Consider the following 21,692-nt stretch of genomic DNA (forward strand, 5'->3'; position numbering starts at 1 on the left):
CCAAACATCAAACAAGGAATAGGGAGGGAAGGAGGAAAAAAAAAAAAAAAAARGGATCTGTTCATTAAAAAAGACAAGGGTCCTTGGAAAACAAAATGTATATAATTCTATAATTAAAGATTGTATCATGGTATAGACACCAAAGGATGAAAATTAAATCTGAGGCAAGTTTTAATGATGGGATTTCCTAACTTTTGAGTTCTTGATTTAGCATCGCTGCTGCTTTATTGTAGTTTATTGAATGTAATTTCTTAATTGAAAACCAAAACAAATCATAACAAACATTGTTTTACTTACAACCCTATACAGCCTTGCTTTGTCCATCTACAGAATTTGAACCATTGGATCTGGTGCACTCAATAATTAGTAGCAATAAAGGGCTGTTGTATTTTGTGTTGAAAAGCCTCATACACAAAATATATTTCCACGACTGTTTACTGTTTTGTTACAAAAGTTGATAAAAATGAGATGTATATATAACTTTTCCTTCTCGTACTTGTATAGGATTGATGCTGTATCTCTGTGATCAAACCCACCTATTTAACTGCTAAGAAAGCCTCCTGTCCAGCTAGTTCTTTACTTCCTGTCGGGCTAGTTCTTGCTGATCTTTTTATACTCACCTCCACCACCTTCCAGCCTTTATCATTCACCTCTACTGTCCTCCTGACTCTTAGACCACTTTCCTCTCTTCCGTTCTCCCTTTTCCAGTATTTTCTCCCTTATTTTCTTTCTCCTCTTTATTTTGTTAGTTTCTCTTTCTCCCCAACTCCGTGTGTCATCTTTTCTACGTACCGTGTCTAATAGGAGTATMTAAAACCTTCTTGTTTTCACTGCTTTCAACCTTGCGTTGGAGTATGCTCAGTAGAAACAGGATCTCCCATGCTCCAAAATGTGTCTGTTCAAAGTAGCTCCCAGGGTAATACCTGGGATTTATAGTAACTCCTGGATAATACCATTAATTTAAACTCTTTGGGAGCAKTACCGCTCCCATACTTTATGTACTTTAATTAAAAAAAAAAAAAAGTTTGTGTTTGTTAAAATACTYAAAAGAAATGTTTATTTCTCAACAAAAGAGTTGTAGGCCACTGAAAGCAGAGGGATTTTTTTTTCATGAGAAATACAGTATTTTGCAAAGTTTATTATTGTTGTACTGTCAATGGCAGCTATGTTATAAAAGTAGCAGTTTGCTTTTAAAGTGTAAATATATGCATATTACAAGCATAAATACAGAAACATTATTTATATACTATATAATATTAACAACTATTATTATTAAATGATTTAATGATGCCAATGTTTGTAATTTAAAAAAAAAATTATTTCTAATTTTTAGTATGCAATTGATTCTTTGGAACCATATATGTTAAGTGAAAACATCAAGCTTTCTCCATCCTGGAATTCGATAGAAGCAGACAATGAATTATATGAAGGCTCAGCTGAAATATTTTCCAGTATCCAAACAGTTTCCCCAGTAATATTTACAAGTGATAATTTGCCTGCAGTAAATGGAGCTGCTCCGGGTAAGATCCTTAAGATATTTTTCTACCTGCTCCTTTGTCTGAAGCAACTCCCTGTCATTGTCCCAAATACGATCTTTAGCACATGGTTCAAGCGAATTATGAATGGGTCATTTGCTGGAGTCAGTTTTTTTTTTTTTTTTTTTTTTTTTTTTTTACCACCAAATAACCTCCCGAAACAAATGGGAATGCCACACAGGCAGGAACTAGCCCCTTGTCACCCAGCTGACCTTCTTCCCAGTGAAAGGAGCACCAAAAGCCATCAGCCAAGCTGCATAGACAATCAGTTATTACAGTTGCCAAAGCAGGTGTGATTGTCAGGGATTAACATATCTCCAGGCCCTTCAGAGACCTTGATTTCTCTAAGCCTTTTGACTAATAGGTTTTCAAATGTCAGAGGAGGTAAATAGGTCAAAAAGTTACAACTTTGCTATATGGGTGACGAACAGGTGGAGATGACCCCATGACATGGCGATGTCGTTAGTGTGTACACTTGTTCTGTATTATCAATGGAACAGTGTTTCTATACCAACTATGGGTATTTACAGATCATTAAATGGCCCTTAACTGACAGGGACTGAAAAACCTCTCCAAATTTTTACAAAAAAAAAAAAAAAAAAAAAAATTAAAGAGTAAGTAGAGAATCAAGTTTTGATTTTTATGTCTGCTTTATTAAAATCACTGGAGTAAAATCACCAGTATAGCTAAGACCAGAATTTAATCCACTACTTTAAAGTACACTGTATCATTGTCATACAATGTTAATCCATAATAATCTTCTTTATAACCCACTGACAATATACTCTGCTTCAAATATGAACCTGCTCACGCAATTTGAGTTAGTGAGCTGCTAGAAGAGGTTTGTGGAGGTAATCTAGCACAAGTATTGTTTTCAAATAGTTATTGGAGTTAAGATTATTGACAAATTTTCAATGGTGCCTACTGATTTTAGATGCCTCTATTTTTAATGCTGTGCTTGCAAAATTTTGAGGCTGTGTCTCAGATAAATGTAGTATCCAATGTAGTATAACTTTTTCATGTTGCAGTAGTATAGAGGTCCTTTCTAACAGATGATTTTGACTAGCACATTCAGCATGCTGCTGGCTTTGAATTTTATCACAGGTACACCATAAACCTCATAGGTACATGTCTGACTTCTTCATTCTGTTGATCACAGCTTTTTCCTTCTGCAAAAAATACACAAAGATGAAGGCATCTGTGAGGGGAGCTATGTCAGGTATAGATTTTTACCACCTAGTTTTGTGGGCAAAGAAGTGAAATTTGTCCTTCCCTATGAAAACAAATAAACAAACAAACAAAAAATTTCTAACACTCTATGAGCCAAAACTGGTTCTGGTGTCAATGGGAAGATAAGACCATCTACAAGTATATATTTTCTGGGTTCCTACAAAAAAATATTTTCAGTTCTCCCCTATTTATTCTTTCATTTACCCCAGTCCTACTACCTGAATTATATACTTAGTAGACCACTGAAAAAGTGGTTTTACACATGACAGCAGGCCTGCAATAGCTTCTCCTTAATTGACTTAGACACACAATGTAACCTTTTCTTTATGTTTATTTAATAAAGCTGATCTAAATTGTTTAGAATAAAATAGTTGTAGGTTACTGTGTGAGTTTGAGTTTAGAATGCAAAAAAAATAAAATTTACAGATAACTGGCTATTTTTGTCTTCTATCTAATTACAGATAAGCAGTATACCATTAATATTTTGGCTGAAGAACTGTCGTATGTTATAAAAGGCCTTGCACCTTTCACAGACTACACAATCAGTGTGTCTGCTTTCACTTCTGTTGGAGAAGGGCCRTCATCCACTCTCACAGTCCAGACTCGCGAACAAGGTAAAATCCTATAATTCTGAAATATRAGTTAACATACATCATTTTCCCACTGAAGTTTTTTAATTTTTTTCATTATTTTGTTGTAACTTTTTGTTTTCATTTAAGTCCCAAGCTCAGTACAAAATATATATTATAAGAATATTAGCTCCTCCTCTGTTTTGCTGTATTGGGATCCTCCAGCAAATCCCAATGGGAAAATCATTCATTATACTGTATACGCAATGGAACTGGATACAAAAAGAGCATTCCATACAACAGCTACAAACAACAGCTTACTTRTGACAGGTACAGTGTCCTTTGATAAGAAAATAATTTCAAAATTGTTATGCAAACTTATTTATTCCCATTTTAATGTAACTTAGATATTTGCAAGATAAGGTAGATCAAATCTCCCCCAACCATCTCACACACTTCCATGKGTGAATGCAAGATCGGGATGCTCTTGCCAGACTTTCTGCTGTAGAGAAGTGTTTAGAGAATGTGAGATGGGAGGAGGTATGGCTGATGAGTAGTAATTTCTGAAATGGATTTCTCCTTGGATTTTTTTTCTTCCTTCCRCCCAGATGGTGTCCCTGCATTGTCAATTCTTTTTCAGACTAGATATTTTTTCTCTAGATTTTTTTTCTCTAGATTTGTTTGAAATTAATAATAATTTTCTTTTAGTAATAATTTTGATAGCAAATGAAGAAAATGCATTGCTTATGGGTTTTCAGGTCTGTGTTTGTGTTAATCATTTTAGGTCTAAAAAAATACACAAATTATAAAATGAGAGTTGCAGCCTCTACCACCGTTGGAGAAAGCGCTTTGTCTGAAGAAAATGATATTTTTGTGAGAACACCAGAAGATGGTAAATATGTTCTTTGTAATKATGATTTGGTTTCTGAGCGTAAGTATATACTTCTAGAGATCGGGCACATACATAAGCAGGGGCAGAAAAGATTCATATAAAATCAGTGTTTGTTGAAATTATTAGTGTTCTATCTGTAAGTGTCCTCATTCGGCCTGGATTTGAGGTAACTGCTAGAAATTGTAAAAAATGCATCATGCCTGGGAATTAAATGAAAGAATTTCAACTCTGATGGACAATGGGAAGAGTTGAACTTCTTTCATTGAAATTAGTGTATCCCTTGCCTCCATCTAAACCAGAATTAATTATCTTTGTGACTAATACTTCTCCTTTTTATTATGCTCTCCTATGGAAATTAGTTTTTTTAATTATTTTTGAAGCATTTGGAAATGGCACTTTACATGAGCTTTATCTAAGCTTTATGTTGTCTGTCAGCAGGGCTGCTGGCAAAAATGAGTCCTTTAATGATGTTGTGTGCTCCTGTTCGTATAGAGTTTGGGGCTTTATTTCTTTTAGGCTTATCAGTTTTAATGTTGGATGTAGTGCTACCTTSTGTAGCTTTCTGGAGCTTCCTTGCCTTTTAAGGCAGCCTCCACACACAAATCTCCAGGGCCAGTAGCTGGAATTGCCATTGGTCTTAATAAAGAGAACTTGGAATTTGATTCTCAGTGCAGAGATATGAATATTGAACCATAATATTTCCTCATTTACATCGTGGTTTTTTAGTTTACTTTTGCTGCTTTCAGCACAGTTCCATTTTTACAGAAGTAAGAGAGAAGATAATCGTACCAATTACCTTCACTGTCTCACACCTGCCAAAYATTCTGAAATAGAGGAGAAATACTTAAAAGAAGAATAAAAGAGAGCAAAGGATTACAGGCTTAAAAATCATGGGGATTTAWGAATTTTAAATGATTTGGATAACCATCCAACCAACATCTCAAATTAAATAGTAAAGTTTACAGAGCTTGTGAAAAATTTTAAAGGCCGTATGCTTTTGTATTGTTTTTGCAGAGGAAGGGCATATCACAAGAACAGAAAATTACCTGCTTAAATGTCTTTTTCCGTGAAAGAAACTTTATGTTTACAACTCCTTGTCTCTGAATATGAAAGAAATTTGTTCACGGTGAAGTTTCAGGCCAACAGTTCAGCCATTGGTAGGGGATGCATGMAAGCATAAAGGAAATTATTCAGAAAACTACTGATAAATCCTACCTTTTCACAGAGATGTATCTGATTACTTTTATATTGTTTTTCTTGTTACTTCAGTTTTCCTGAGGTAATTCATCTGTCTTCTAACTTTAGTCAACCTAGGAGTAGCAAGTAATCTAGGGTAGCCGTCTGACTTACTGATTGAAAAGGGAGAGTTACCTCCAGATAAAAGATTCTCTACAGCTTTCTTAGATAATTTATGGATAACTCTTAGGATGAGAGACTGTTGCATTTAAATTCTTTTCATACCAGAGAAAATGAAAATGAGTTTCAAKAGAAAATTAAGCTTCTTCACATGGGCTATACTAAGTGGCTCTCCTGTCACTCAGATAGTGGTGATCTGTTACAATTAGCATTTTTTATTCATAAGCTCAGAAACTGAGACTGAAAACGGTGAGACCCTTAGGCCAGAAAGTTTCGAAGTAAATTCTTAAATATCTATATATATGTATTTGTACGCAAAATAAATCGCAAAGTCCATCACCAGAAAGGAAAAAAAAGAAGGATATAAGTATGATCTAAGCCTTGAAATTTCTCTCATATGGAACCTGGACTTTTTTAACATATTTTTAATTTTTTATAGATTAGGCATTTCAGGGTGAAGTGATGAGTACAGCTGAGGAACCCAGGTTTAGATTTACAGCTGATTTTACAAAAGTGCAGTTCTCCCTCAACCTTAAACACGCCTATGGATTATTACCTTGCTGCAATCATATGGAATGAGATATTGCAAGTAGATTTTCCAAATAGTACTACCCTGGAGCTGTGCTTGCTTTGTGCATGATTGTAACACCATGGCACACAAGATGTACACTTGTGTCTTCACCAGTCAGCACTGGTAAACTAAAGGGAATTTAGTTACAGTATATTTTACTCCTGTTCCTGGGAGTAATGGTTGGATGAGTGCAATAAATGAGATGGGTGGTTATCCAAGAAGAAAACAGACAGAAGAAAATGCCCAGAAGAAAATGGGCATAATAACAAAGTTAAGGAACTTGAAGTTGAAGAAGCATTTAAGCATTGAAGAAGCATGTGAAAGCATTTGAGGAAATTCTGCATATGAATGGTGGACAGAAATGACCTTTTTTACTTTTTGTAATGGATGCAGTTTGGGATGGATATGTGAGTGGCTGAGAGCTGGAAGTTCCAGAAAAGCTTTAGTGTGGAGGAGACAAAATGGGCAGGATAGATTGTTATAATTTGGAGAGGGAGAGTTGGGTCAGAGAGTGAATTGCTGCCTTTTTGCTACAGTTAGCTATGTGTCCAGCAGCCTTCAGATACCTAAACCTTGGGGAAGAGTAGGTCTGTGACATCGGTCTTATATTCCTTCAATTAAATTTTTTTCTTCAATTTCTGTATCGCAGAACCAGACTCTCCACCCCAAAATGTAGAGTTAGTAGACGTAACTGCRACAAAAATAAACCTGAGATGGTTACCACCTGAGCAGCCTAACGGTCTCATAACTCACTATGAAGTTCTCTACAGTGATTCCAATGACTTGTCTATTAAAAATACCTCAAACACAAGTATATCACTAGGTGAAATGAAGCCATATACTCTCTACAACATCTCTGTAAGGGCATTCACCAGACTTGGCCATGGGAATCAGTCATCTTTCCCACTTTTGGTGAGAACATCTGAAACAGGTGAGTATATAATTTTTTTAGAATTTTGTAATTTTTCACTGCCAACTGCTTTATGGTGATGCCCAGGAGATCCATTTAGTTAATTTTAAAAGCGTATGTTTGCTTTGCAAGGCAAAAAGTTGGAACCCTCCTATATACAAAGCTGAAGTAAAGTAAAGAAATAGAAAGATTAAGAAGTAAAGACAACAGGGGGCAAATTGTATACTTCAAGGAATTCATATTTTACCACTTGTCCTTGAAACTTCCTTGTGTCTTGCAGAAAAAGAACTTATTTTTGTAGTAATGGAGAGACTTTAAAAAGTAAGAGAGGCTTGAATTTCAAGTTATGAACTAGAATTTGATAAGAATCAATCCAGATGATTTAAAAAAATACAGAACTCATAGATATGGTGCTATGTTACAATCAGGTAAAGCTGATGATGCTTCTAGAAATATTTTGGAGAATGTAAAGATGAAATACAATAACAGACAAAACAGAATATTTCTAAGAAAGGAAAGTAGTTTTAGAAGTAAAAATTGGGAAGAAAGGATAGACTTATCGGGTATTAAATAGGAGTAATAGCACAGAAGAGACTTGAAGTAAGCAATCATAGGGATGTAGGAAAATGAATATAAAATAGAGGGCCATTAAATTTTCAGTGGAGCTAAGTGGTAGGGTCATTCAGAGAAATTCTGAAAGCAGTTTACACAGAGGAGCAGATGTTTGGTGTAAGCTGTAGAATCAGGAATAGAAGGCACCCAGGGAGACAGATATGAAAGGTACAGAGAAGAATACACTTGATGTCTGTTCAAATGAATGCGAAGAGATAAGGCCAGAGACAAAAGGACACGTAGAGCAGGATACCAACCTGACTCCCTGGGCCACAAGCAAGAGAGAGAAACAGAATGATGATGATACTCTTCTTCCTAATGGAAAAATTCACCAGAGCAGAGACAAAAACCTAMCTGGAAATTTTAGAAAGCTGAAGGTTGTCCTTGCCTTGCTTCTGACCTATGCTGATAGGAATAGCCAGGTTAGAGAACCAGTAGGAAAACCAGCCTGTTTCTCCAATGGCTGCTGTTACAGGTACACAAGAGAAGTGTTGATAGTTACCACCTACAATAGCTACAATACAAATAGCTAATCCATATGCTGCCCACTCTTCTGATGGCTATAAAGAGGCAAATTCTGTTCCTTTAGGACTCAGACATACCAGTAGCACTGGTATGATAATCATCGTTTTCTGGGCCTTTTTCCATCTTCAGCAATTTGCTGTCTCAGACAGCTTCCTACTTTATGTGTACCTAAATAAAAACTTAGAGCTAAACATGTTCTGCTTATCAGGTTTTACTCAGTAAGGAAAGACACACATGTACTAGTATCTCCAAGAGCAGACAGTGGGATGCTCTAGATTTTTGGTTGTTAGGAGCCAGTGGGAAGCCAGCTCCTTTTTGATGAGATGAGCTTTAATTTACCCTGAGTGAAATACATGTTTCAGACCTGAAGACTAAATAAAACACCTAAGAAACTGAGGCACAGATTCCTAGGAATTGTTGAATTTATTCAATTTCCAGATATTACTTAAACAGGAATGGTTAATCTTTTTAGATGCACAGTATCAACAAATGCCAGTAGGTTGGGAGTATTTAGGGAGTCCTAGAAATATGTCCATGATTTTCTTGATCTATTGAGCAAATTGTGCTGTCACTGTGTAATGATGATTTTATCGGTCCAGTTTTGGATAGTAGAAAGTATCCTTGCCCATCTGTCTGAGGACAGACAGACACCAAAAGCAGTTGTCATGGTGCACCTGCATGAGTTCCTGGTAGCACCAGGGCAGGCCCTCACCATCCAAGGCCCATCCCACCACCTTGCAAGGGAAGAGAGTAGATGGGGGCAGCTCCAGTCCCAGGCATCAGGCACTTCAGTGTGGATGAAGGGGTCGAAGTCAGGATGGGCAGTCAGCCCATGGATTAAGTTCTGGATCAGGCTTGGTGAAGGTAACCAGGGTCAGACAAGGCCTCATGATTATCAGACACATTTATGGTAACGAGGCAAGACCAATGTCAGACTGGGATGTCAACCCATGGCRCAAGGCCATTTTAATCCGATTCAGCTATTTTATTTTTTTTTTAATTAAAGAACGACCTGACCCTTGAAATTAGAGTGAATGTCTGTTATATGTTTTTGGTCTTTTGCTCATGTTTTAAAATACATTTTGCAATCAATATACTTACAAAATCAAAATATTTACAATATGTTTTATTATAAGTTTTTGAAAATCTTAATTAAATGATGAATATGACTGCATTCTTTTACAAGTCTACATTTCTTTTTATAGTTCCTGATTCTGCACCTGAAAATATAACCTATAGGAACCTTTCATCCACGGAAATTGAGTTATCATTTTTTCCACCATCTCTTCCCAATGGAATCATACAGAATTACACAATATATCTGAAGGGAACTAATAGGACTGAGCAAAGAGTCATAAACACTACTCTTCTGACGCTACRTATTGCAGGCCAGTATATAATAATAACTTAGGGCAAGTATAAGTTGTTCTAAAAAGATTAAAGGATGCAGACCAATTTGTCTATTATCTGGACATGGTCTTTCTTGTCCTAATATGAAGTTATGTTTTACTTATCTCATAGAACAATCTGTTGTATCCTCTAGTAATACAGTGGAATGGAGCAAGATCAGTACTGAATCTCACATATTCCTTATTGTATTTTATATATTTGAAGTATAAAAAGCGTTACTGAGTTATATGCACTTTTGTTTGCMTATCTCTCATCATAACTGAAAGTGAACACTGAAGTCACTACATACCTTTCCCCTCCTATTCTGATTAAAATTATTTCAGTTACCTTTCTATCTTTTTATGTGATTAGTATTACCAAACCATAACAAAGCATTTAATACAGGGAGCTCAATGCTTTAACTAGTAAGTTTTCAGAGCAGACATAAACACAAACTGTAAAGCATTCTGTGAAGTATGAACTGGTAGTTAGGTAGTTAGGTAGTTAGTTATTCATGCAGAATAGTTTGTATTCAAATTCTTCTAATGTTTGTTTCAGTTTCTAATATCAAGACACAGGTCAATGTAAGGGATGGGCCTTTTCAGCTCTTCAAAACTTCTGTTCCTGGTTTAGGATACCAAGTTTTGAATTCCATTAAAAAACAAATTTTGCTTACAAAACGGTTATTTTACTTTATTCTTCTCCTATATTTAGATTTAAAGAAATACACGGAATATACAGTGGAGGTGTCTGCTAGTACTGCGATGGGGGAAGGCCTTCGTAGTGCACCTGTGCATATACTCACTGCTGAAGATGGTAAGTCAGGAAAGAAGTTGTAATGTATCATTGTTCCTTGTAGCATTAGATTAAACCAATCACGTACTTCATGTCAGATATATGCATGTTTTTTTCCATACTTTTTTTGCAATTTTTTTTGCAATTATGTCTCTATATATCTACATACTTGTGTTCATATTTAATATTATATGCATTTATACACACTCTCAAACTGACACACCTACGTGAATGTTGTTTTATACATTTACCAGCGCAGGCTATATGAAATCACAGGAATGCTGAGTGTGAACATTTAGATTCACCAGTATCTCATGCTCTTGAAAAATCTAAACTTACAAGTGCTATTTTAGCCAAATAGAACTAAATGTTATCTTAGGTTCTGCAGATATGAGAGAGGAAGGGAAAACACCAAAAGGCAACTTGAACTTTGTCCCTTGGGCTAGGGACATTTCTGGTTCTTTTATTTACAGATTTTTGAATCTTCTGAAAACATGCAAAAATGAATGCTTAGACATAGATGTAAAATTCTCAGTGTTATAAAAATGCTCAAATTCCATCTTCTGTAGTATTTGACTATCAAATTGAGCAGGGAGCTGTGATTCAGGGTAGAACACAGTCATTGCATTGCCTGCTAACTAGTTAGTAGTAGGCTATAAATCAGAAAAAAACCCCAAACTTTAAAATGTTATTTATACTTTGAGTACTCAGTTTAGTCATGTGAAGTTACTGTTGATGTCTTCTATAATTACTGAAGARGGTTCATGAAAAAACTTCAAAGGAGAACTTTGACTTAGGTGCGGTGGCTCCTGTCTTAGAAAAACATGTGTCTCTCTCTTGCTTAGGGTGGAAGTCTCTAGGAACATAAGCTAAAGCTCCATCAATACAAAGCTCTCACCAGGCATTCCCAAATTCAGTATCTTTTCACACCTTAGGAAGACCTGGCCTGCCAAATATCCAGGTTTTGATAACAATGGATCTTGGTAAATCTCAAACTTCCATTCACAGTCTGTTAATATACCTTTGCCTATATACTTAAGTTGGTGGGATACACTGGGAATATCTAACTTTGATGAAACCATCTTTACATAGGACACTTTTATGTAAGAAATACAGATTCTATCTTTCAGCAAACAAATATCCCCAGATMAGATCTGGACAAAGAACTAGACATATTTCTCAAAAGGACATTCACTGATAGATCTTTTATTATACAGCCACTGAGGATAATATAACAAATAAAACACTAAATACAGCTGTCACCATTTTTCATCATTAAATACAGACATTCACTGTATTCAATGAGCCTTTGTTCAGGAAAGAAATATTTTTTCTCCTTAAATGCACAGTTCTGAAATATTTTTGCCAAATTTTAAGATAGTGAAAGGATTAACAACTAAGAAAAAACAATAACACACCACATGTACTTTATTTACAGGAACACAGTGTTCTACGTTTCAAACCAAATACTTCATAGATTTGCTAATAGCTATGCTCATATTCTCAATTTCCATGCATGACTACAACTATGACCTGAATTTTTAGTCCATGATGCTCATTGGTTTAATTTGAAGAAACAAAAATAATTTTAATATTATCACATAGTGATGCACATATCCATGAATCAAAAAGAAGAAAAAGATATACTTCCTCAATAACGTGCCGATAAAAATGGTATCACTCATATCTTCACTGGTACATTCTCAAAAACATCTAGATTCTCAAAGTATAGATTCTCAAAGTAATTCGATTAGAATGAAATCAAAAGTTCTAAGGTTTTCTTTTACTTATGGTGTTTCCTTGCACAGTTGCTATATGGTGTTTTTTAGAGTTAGTTCCTCTTAAAATGTATTTTTAAGGTTCTCAGTCATTTCATATCTTTATATTTTCTCTTGTGACATGTTAAATGTAGGAATGCGTTCCTTATATGATGGAGTGAATACATTTTACCACTGCCTAGTATCCCACATTTTTATCATTTCTCACTGCCATGCTTTTTCACTTTTTAAATTTTTGTTGCTTCATATAATTACTTCCAGCACCTCTTTTTTTTTTTTTCCCCCCCCCAAAGGGATCTACTTTGCTATATTTTAGATGTGTTCRTACCTATAAAGCTCCTGCTTTTATTAGAAGGAAAAAATATCACAGCAATGTACTTGGACAGTAGGTGAATCACTGTGACCTACCCTTTACTCTGTTTTCTCATGAAGTATTTTTTTCCATTGAATCACAGAAACAGATGTTTTAACACCACCGTACAAAATCTTCTTTTATCATCTGTCAGAAAAAGGAAAAGAAGCTGAGCTTTAACATGAGATATGAATGCTCTACCTGTGTGGTACAAAGTTCACTTTCCATCACAAACAATTAAAATGCTATTTAAGGATGCTGCATTCTCCATAGATCTTGGCTGTTTAACAAGCTGTTATGTCCTGTTCTCTCATTTTATAGCTCCTAGTTCTCCTCCCGAATCCCTCTCAGTAAAACAGTTGTCGGGTGTCATTGTGCAGTTGTCATGGAAGCCTCCACTGGAGCCAAATGGAATTATCCTCTATTACACAGTTTACGTCTGGTAAGAATTTCTGGAAATGGTTCTGAGGATAAATACTGATCTGTAACCTATCAGGAATGTTAGGTTTTTCCTACACAATGTGTTGATTACACTTTTTTGGAGAGTGAATATTAATCCAGGTCTTAAAATACTAGCATTTTATCTATACAAATTCAGATGGAGTAAGTGGAAATAAGAGCATTCAGTATTTTGCAAGTGTTTTAAGCAGGTTCATAAAGGGTTTGTGCATCACTTGAAATTTAAGTTGGAAAGCAACAACTATTTTCATTACATACTGATGAGTCACTAAGCTCTCCTAAATTGCTGAAGAGATTTTGAAATAAATTAAGGATAGGTGAATATTGCTCTGGTTTGTAGGAAGCATGTAAGAACAATTTATGAGATCTGTTTTAGCTTCCATCCAACTGACATAAGAATTCGAGACAGGAGATTAGAAGCATTTTATGTTCTGTTAGTTATGCCTGGTGTTATGTTTTATATAATTCTTATTTATAGCAAAACATCATTTTTTAATGGTCCCTTACTGTCTTCTTCTTTTTTTTTTTTCTTCTTCCACCTGTCATTTCTTCTTCTTTCCTGCAATTTTGTCTCTCATCTCTTTTAAGATCTCTTTTTTTTCCTCTTGAAAGGACGTTTGTCACTTTAAATACCAGCTTGCGACTCTTGTCCTGTTCTACACAGCTTGGGCTAGTGATTTGATACTTCTTCAAGGATCTTGGTATAAAACTTCTGCCAGGATTGAACAGATTTTGCTGGTCATCAATTTTATTATAACATGTTTATGCTGTACCACTTTATTGCCACAACAAAGCCACAAGATCAAATGTTAAAGAAATTCACCTTTTGAGATCTTCATAGCAAAAGAGCAGTCTTTAAGAAGACAGTAATCTTAACCTTATGTTTATTATTTTAATGTTACTTAACATTTTGGGGACTCTGTAGGACTCTATCCTATTTCTTTGTTTGATTGTTTTTTATTAGATCTTGTAGGTAAGTTGATTATAAAGTTGCATGGCCTCTTCTTTCCAAAAGAGTTAATCTGGGATTCTCTCCTTAATTCTACTGCATTGGCAAGGTCTGGTGTTCTTTAAGCCTAAAGAATATTAAATTATTTCTAGCTAGAAAATAGATACTTCATGATAAGGATTATGGTTTTGATGGATACTATGTTCAAAGACTTGAGGTTATTTGGCTTTTCATCCTTAAAGCTTACATTATTATTATAATGAATGAGCTGGCAAGAGTTATTTTTAAAACCTGTTAAGATAACCATCTTTCTAAATATCTATATTAAACAATCAGAAAACATTTTGCAGTAAGCCCTGTCCTCCTTCTTTCCATTTTCTCCTTGCGGTATCTTATCTATCCTCAGTGTGCCTTATCTAAAATTAGACCGGCATTAGGTATCATCTGAAAGCAAGGACATTGAATGAAAACTCCCATTACTTTCAAAGGGGCCACAACTTAATTCCTTATCCTTTTTCTTCTTTAAAAAAAATGACACAATTGCCTATATAATTTCATCAGATGTATTGCATAGTGAGARTTAACAAGGCAAATTTCTGTACTGTAATTGTTACTTTGAGGAAACAGTCAGTATTTTACAGAAGACAGGATTTCCTGWGCTTCTGTATTCAGAGAGAGGAAAGTTAATAAAGATACTTCTCATATATATTGCACATTGCGGCAGTTGTAGAAAAATGGTTAGTTTGATTCAATGGAAACAAGAATCTACAACTAGAAGAGTATAAAGAACATTATCTGTAGTTTTGCCATTGTTATCTTGCATGGAAATTGTCATAGGACAAAATGCCTTTTGTCATAGGACAAAATGCAAAGCATCAACCTATCTCTAACTTTGGACTTCTAAGTTGTTCTTCCTGAATCTGCCATTCTAGAGTGCCAAGGTGTATTTAATAAAATCACTAAACTTACACTTACCCATTGACTCCTTGCTATATTTGGTCAGCAACACATTTTGTTTTTTGAGGAAATATTTCAGGCTCAAAGATTGGTGTTAATGGATGCAGCAAAATATTGTTAGATAACCRTTGATTATAATTGCTGGGATTTTTAAGAATCTTTGTAAAGTGGAAGCATGCAATTGATTAGGACTTTTATTGTCTTATCTTTTACAAAATGTCATGTATAACAGTATTGTTCATTGAAAAACCTTGACTTAGCTTGTTTTACTTCTCATTGTTTGTGAAGAGTGCATTCATTTTGATTAGTTTTCTTAATATTTTTGCTGCAAGCTAAGTTGCTTTTCTAAATAGAAGATTAACTTTTCTTGAAACATTTCAGACTTTTGTTCAACTGGGTGATTATAGGCTGATCATGTGAATTTTTTTTTTTTTTTTAATGAATAATGTATTATGGAATACAATTAATTGAAATAGGAGTAGGTTATACATTCTCATCTTACTTAAATAGCTACAGTAGCTACAYTTTTACATACCAAGAACATGCAGACAAAGATCCAAGAAAAGGTGTCTTTTCTTGTGTGGAATTTGTTAAATACTCTTATATTTTACACTATGAAAAATTTTTAGCTTATTAATGTTTGAATTTCAAGACTTTGAGGAAAAAAATGTAGGTTAACTTTCTCTGTTATTGAGAAAGTTTCCCAAGTCAACAAATATTTTATAAAAAATTGAAAGGGATTGGTAAAATTTAGCATATTCGTTCTCATACATGTTCTCATTTCAGTTGTTTCTTAAATTACTTTGTTTCAGAAGGATCAGATGGTGATCTTTGTTTTTGGAATATTTATATATTAAAGGATGAAAATGAGCCCATCCAATAAGTTAGAATCATCCTTTCCTTTTTTTCATAATCAGAAATCCTTGTTTCTTAAGACCCCCACAGTGACTCCTGCAGCGAGATACTTGGTTTTACTTGTCAAATTATCATGCCTGTATGAAATCCCATTAAAAGCCCAGGGCACCCACTTGTACAGAATTCGTTGCAGGAAAGGAACATTCAGTAGCTTTTCCCTCTATCTTTTCATAAAAGATGAAATTAATTTAACACAGAATAGCAGATTCTTAAAATTCAAGTTAGTTATTTCTGTCTGGTGTTTTTACTTTACGATAATCATTTCATACCTATGGTAATACCAACGTTTTATTAATGTTACATCTTATAGTCTTTCTAGGCTGGTCTTGACCTGACTAGAGTTCCATTCTGATCCCCTGCTACATTCCACCAGAATTAACTCAGCACCAGCTAATTCCTGTTCCATATCATCTTCTATTATTCCATTTATAACTTCAGCCTTCTGACCAATTTCACAGAGTCACAGTAGGGCATGCTCCCTGCTGTAATCTTTTTATATTTCGCTATTCTTGTCCAGAGAGATAGTTTAGTTATGCCCTACTGTGTCCTTCCCAAGGGTACCACATAACCATTTGATAGCACTTACTTGACATGCTGCTCCTTGATATTTCATATAATGTTCAGTCATGATGCAATTTCCATATATACATTTCTGTTGTGATGAGGGAGTTCAAAAATGGCTTTTTCAATATATGTAACAGAATTAATCTAATTCTTTTTTAAAACCTCACAAATTTGTATTTGTTACAATATTGCCTTTTTAATTTTGTCATAGTATAGCACAGTTGCATGCATTCAAAAATGGCATACATATATATAATAATGCATTTTTTTTCTTTAGGAGTAAAACATCAAAATGGAATGTTAATGTAACAGAAACATCACTGCAGTTCACAGACCTCGAAAATAATTATGAGTATGGTGCTTATGTAACAGCAAGTACAAGATTTGGAGATGGAAACATAAAAAGTGATGCTATATCATTCAGAACACCCGAAGGAGGTAAGCATAATATGAATTGTATGAAAGTAGTATGGTAGTATGAATCTGTGACTTCATTTAGCCCTAAACATCAGTCAGCCTTATACAAATTAATCAACTATTGAAATAAAAGTTGACATTTGACTGCTCAAGAAGGGACATTCTACTTTTACAAGTCTATGTATATGTGTGTCTGTTTCTTTGTGTGGGTTTATATGTCTATGTCTCTTTATATAATGTGATGGGGTTTATTATAATTATATTACTTCACTGCTCAGAACATTGCACTTTCATTCGAGACTGGTAAGATTAAAATATTATTACTATTATTTTAAATTTTGAAATAATGAGTGTTATAATACATATTAACAGCCCTTTATCTTGCTATGATATAACTTTCTGATAAGGAAAATAAAGAACCTGACAGGCATAAAGTGTTTTTAATTTGAAAATGAAATCTGTAAATGTGCACTGAATTATTTGTTTATTCTATTTTATTAATTTTATATTTTCAAAGTGATAGATGATTTTAATAGATGGTTATACAATAGAGTGTGCTTTGAAAGTCAGGCAGGTACAATACTGGTTCCAGTTTTACGATGTGTTACGTAACTACAGTCTGTTTCCTAAGCAAAGTGTTCCAAAATCATCTTGCAAAAAAAATGACATACAATACAGGCACTGACAAGATTAGTCTCTATCCAAGTTAGTTCTCCAAAGACTGTATTAACCAGCACTTGTAGATATTCCCAATCTTTACTACAGAAGCTGAATGGAAATGTGATCAGACTTTTTAGGGCAGGATTTGAAGTCACTGATCTCAATTATTCCAGTTAAAATACAAATCACAACAGCACAAAACAAGAGATTGAGATAAATTCCAGTAATTGTATTTGAATATTTGCTGCAAAATTTTCTTTTTGAGTGATGAAAAATAYGGATTCAAATTGACTTGAACTGAATTTGAGTCTCATACATCACTGTGCTACTAAGAGAGAAGGCCCATACACTCATATTCTCCTCAGGATAGGAAGATTTACTCACACAGTTCTTACTGCAATTCAGTAAACTGGGGTAAGACTCAAGAACAGAAATGACTCTACTGTCCGAACTTGAATATCCCATTTACTTACATGAGCTTGGAGTCTGAACTCCCAATCAGTAATCAGTGAAGAGACACATAGGTCTCTGAAACAAATGCTGTTTTTTGTTTTCTTTTTTAAATACATATGCAGCCACAGACTTCAAAATCTGTTAGTCAACTTCTGTGTCTGTAAATGAGATGGCATAAATATTCTGCTACTCATCAGTGTGCATACACAACCTGGAATTTCCATATTCCCAAAACAGTAACAGGGTAAATTTTGTAAGAATCACATCTGTGTGCACAAATGCAACTGAATACAAATATATTTTAAAATCGAGGTTTAAAAAGTCATTTATATTTATTACTTTATTTTATTGTTTTATACCATAGTCATAAAAAAAWTTAATTTGACATAACATTGTCAAATCAATCATGAATATTTATTGGGCACTAAAATGTACAGAATCTTCTGTTAGGTGTGCTAAAACTTAATATTTTTCCAGCACCAAGTGATCCGCCAAAAGATGTTGTGTATAGAAACCTTACTTCCACATCAATAACGCTACTCTGGTCTCCTCCTCAAAAGCCTAATGGAGTTATACAGTATTATTCAGTTTATTTCAAAAATAATTCAGGAATTTTCATACAGGTAAGCATCTTTTGGTATCCTTATTTCATAGACTAATATGTTTTAATAGCTAAAGGTTAAGTCAATTTTTTAGCTATCACTTTTTTTCATATTTTGTTTATCACAAAGCATCTTTAACTTATAAAGACTGAAGCACATCTTGTTATTTGTGTAGTACTTTATGTATCACATATGTACTCATAATTTTGAGCATGAGAATAGTTCTTTGTAATACAGACAGAGAAGTCTRGGGTTAAGACAGTTAATCAACACAGTAAAATTTGTATGTGTGTGTATATGCATGTATATATGTGCAAGAATTCTTATAATACATGCACACACAATATACAGAGAAATACAGGTACAAGACATGGTGCATTATTTCACATCCTTAAGAATGTAAAATGATTTATTTTAGTCTAATCTGTCAATAAAAATTCATTTCGGTAATAGCTCTGATTTTGCTTTTAATGCATGTCGGTAGTGAAAATGAGAGTAAAGGATAGGTGATCTGTTATGCTCCACAGAAAACTACTGTTTATTATCTTAAAACTAAGAACATTGAGAATCTGAAGTTAAAACATAAAAGAAAAATCAAACATCATTTATCATTTCTTGGCAATCCAGACATTTCTGTATAGGTTTGTGTTGATATTTTCATCTCTAATTATGCATCACATTTATTGGTACTATGTGTAGTTTTTCTGTTACTCTTTCTAAAAATATAGTATGATACAGAAATATAATGAGAGAAAATAAGCCTCCTTTACAGGTTTTTGATTACAAGCTTTGCACATATGGAAGAAAGAACTGTAGAGTCATGGAGAAAACAATGCATGAAAATGCTGCATAACTTTATAGTCACATAAAGTTTCATGATTACACATGAAATTTTACCAATATCTGCAATTAAATCTCTGCTGACATGCTTCAGTGTACGCACGTCTCTGACCTCTGTGAAGCTGTGTGCTTGCCGGCTTCTTCTTTCAGATGCAAGCAGGACGATGTCCTCAATTCACATTCTGATGAGATTGAAATCTGAGTCGAAGTTCAGAGTTTCAACCTGTGCTTGCACATAGTTCTATACCAACAGCATTTTTCTTAGCCTAACAAATCCCTGGAGAAATCATTACATCACTGTATAACCCAACCAAGCCTACCATATGAAGAATGTCTACATCTATCTACTTAGACAACTCAGGAGGTTTTAGAGGAGGATCTCAGACTTGGCCATTCTACCTTTAGGAAGGTGGAACTATGAGGTGAATGAGTAAGTTGAAGCTCATACAGGGAGAGCTATAACCAGTCTGGACTTGCCTGCGACGCTSGAAATGAAGGAACAAGACAGGGAAGATGAAGACACAGTAGCATTGCCCCAGCAAGGTGAGGGTTCAGTTTCGTTATTGTGTGATGTAGTTCACAAGAAAGGGGTGATGGGAGTTACCCCCTGCTTTGGCAGGTTATGTGGTGAAGAACAGAAAAACTGATAGTAACTCCATTTCTAGGTGTGGAAACTACCATTTTCACACTTTCAGCTTTGATTTTTTTCACCCTACACTGAGCAGAAAGCTGTCAAAAGACAGGTTTCAGCTGCTGTTGCATCTGTCTCTTACTGGCCATGGGAGCTCACCATTAATCTCTCAACTCGTGATCCATTCCTAGTATGTCTGCTCCCCTCAACTCCCTCTGCCCTTCACATAATCATGCCTTTATGCTCACTGTTTGGCATAGCAATTACCCGTTCTACATTACTCTTCTATTCTGATCCTTGGCATTCCTGTGGATGCAAGATGGAATTCAAAGGGGGAAAAATACTCTCACCGCCCCTTTCTGTGAGCTATTTTATATTATTCTTTTTACAACAGAGCAATGCATGTGTGAAGGCCAACATGATATATTCAGCTTACAACTGTGGGCAATTTAAAAATTTATCCATGTGGTTGCAGAGCACTTTTTTATTGATAAGTGTTGTATTGCACTCAGTTTCGAAAGTGCAAAATTCCTGGTTAGACGCTCTTGGCTTACCATTTACATGAGTTTCTTTTTTTCAAGTTGTGTACAAATTCTCACTTTGGGAAATGATTTAGGAAAAATAAAACAGTGGATGATCTTTCAGACTGCCAAGAACTGCAACTTCTCAGACACTCCATTGCAGGCAGTCATTATTTCCCAGTTTTTCATCTACCTCTGTGTCAGGAAGTAATAAAAGTGGTTCAATGCATAAGTGTATCTTCCAGATCCCTGAAATAACTGCCCCACCTGAAGAATCTCAAGCAAATTAACATCTTCCCAATGCTGGCACAACCCAAAAGAGATGAGGAAGTCACACTAAAACTACTACCATTCTGCTGCATTTTGTTTGTTCTCATCTCTCCTCAAACATTCTCAAACTTCCCAGGCATATTAAACCATAATAAATATAACAAACTTCTTATGAATAGCCCTGTTAAAAATGAGAGACTAAAGTATAGTTAAAAGCTTTGCTGAGGGAGAAAAGCAAAACATCTGTGATAAAGAAAAAAACCCCCACCATAAAATACTTTTTGGCATGATGCAAAAACTTGCAGGAAAAGCAGCTGTCCCTTTAACAAAGAAGTTAACATATCTTCATAGGGCAAAAGAGTAATGCATAGTTTCTTTGCTTTACAGGTTTATATGGAAAAACACCTTGTGGTTGTCCATTCAGAAGGCCTGCAATTGTCAAACCTAGGATTCAGAACCAGAACAACAGAAAGAAAAATTTAGTGATGAAGATAATAGTTGAGGATTTTGGTAGGGCAGTTTTTGTAGGAGAAGCTAGCAGACTGTAGAGAGAGAGAAGGTGTTGGAGAGGGAAGAATGCCTGGTAGGCAAATATATTGCTCATTATCAGATCACAGCAAACATTCTCAGAAGTACTGCCAGTGTGTGCAGTAATTGAAATGTCTTCTAGACGTGGTGGCCAGCAGGGAGTAGAAGAAACCCTCCTTTGCCTTAGATTAGGTTTAAGTTCAGCTCTCTGTAAGCAGCTCTCTGCTTCATGGGTCCAAGAGAAAGGCTACTTTTTGGGTTCTGTTAATTACTGAACCCCAATCTAATGAGAAAAAGGCCCCATATTCTAGCCATGGGCACTTTGAACACAAGTGACATGGCACAGTACAGATAGATACACAGAATGAGATCACGTATGTGTGATCCTGATGGACTCCTGTAATTTAAGCTT

General features: G+C 34.9%; 1 protein-coding gene across 1 annotated transcript in view; it reads left to right on the plus strand.

Moving 5' to 3' along the window:
* The window catches only part of PTPRQ (protein tyrosine phosphatase, receptor type Q), a 101,032-nt gene that overhangs the window by 13,103 nt on the left and 66,237 nt on the right, over nt 1–21,692 (plus strand). The window contains exons 10-19 of the mRNA XM_026049725.1: nt 1,334–1,520; nt 3,227–3,379; nt 3,485–3,664; nt 4,119–4,226; nt 6,803–7,084; nt 9,406–9,588; nt 10,304–10,405; nt 12,836–12,956; nt 16,636–16,796; nt 18,366–18,511. Coding sequence (XP_025905510.1) covers nt 1,334–1,520; nt 3,227–3,379; nt 3,485–3,664; nt 4,119–4,226; nt 6,803–7,084; nt 9,406–9,588; nt 10,304–10,405; nt 12,836–12,956; nt 16,636–16,796; nt 18,366–18,511 — 1,623 coding nt within the window. The remainder of the gene's footprint in view (nt 1–1,333; nt 1,521–3,226; nt 3,380–3,484; nt 3,665–4,118; nt 4,227–6,802; nt 7,085–9,405; nt 9,589–10,303; nt 10,406–12,835; nt 12,957–16,635; nt 16,797–18,365; nt 18,512–21,692) is intronic.

Source organism: Nothoprocta perdicaria, unplaced genomic scaffold (genome assembly GCF_003342845.1).
Source record: "Nothoprocta perdicaria isolate Ctin4 unplaced genomic scaffold, notPer1 scaffold_61, whole genome shotgun sequence".
Classification (NCBI taxonomy): Eukaryota; Metazoa; Chordata; class Aves; order Tinamiformes; family Tinamidae; genus Nothoprocta; species Nothoprocta perdicaria.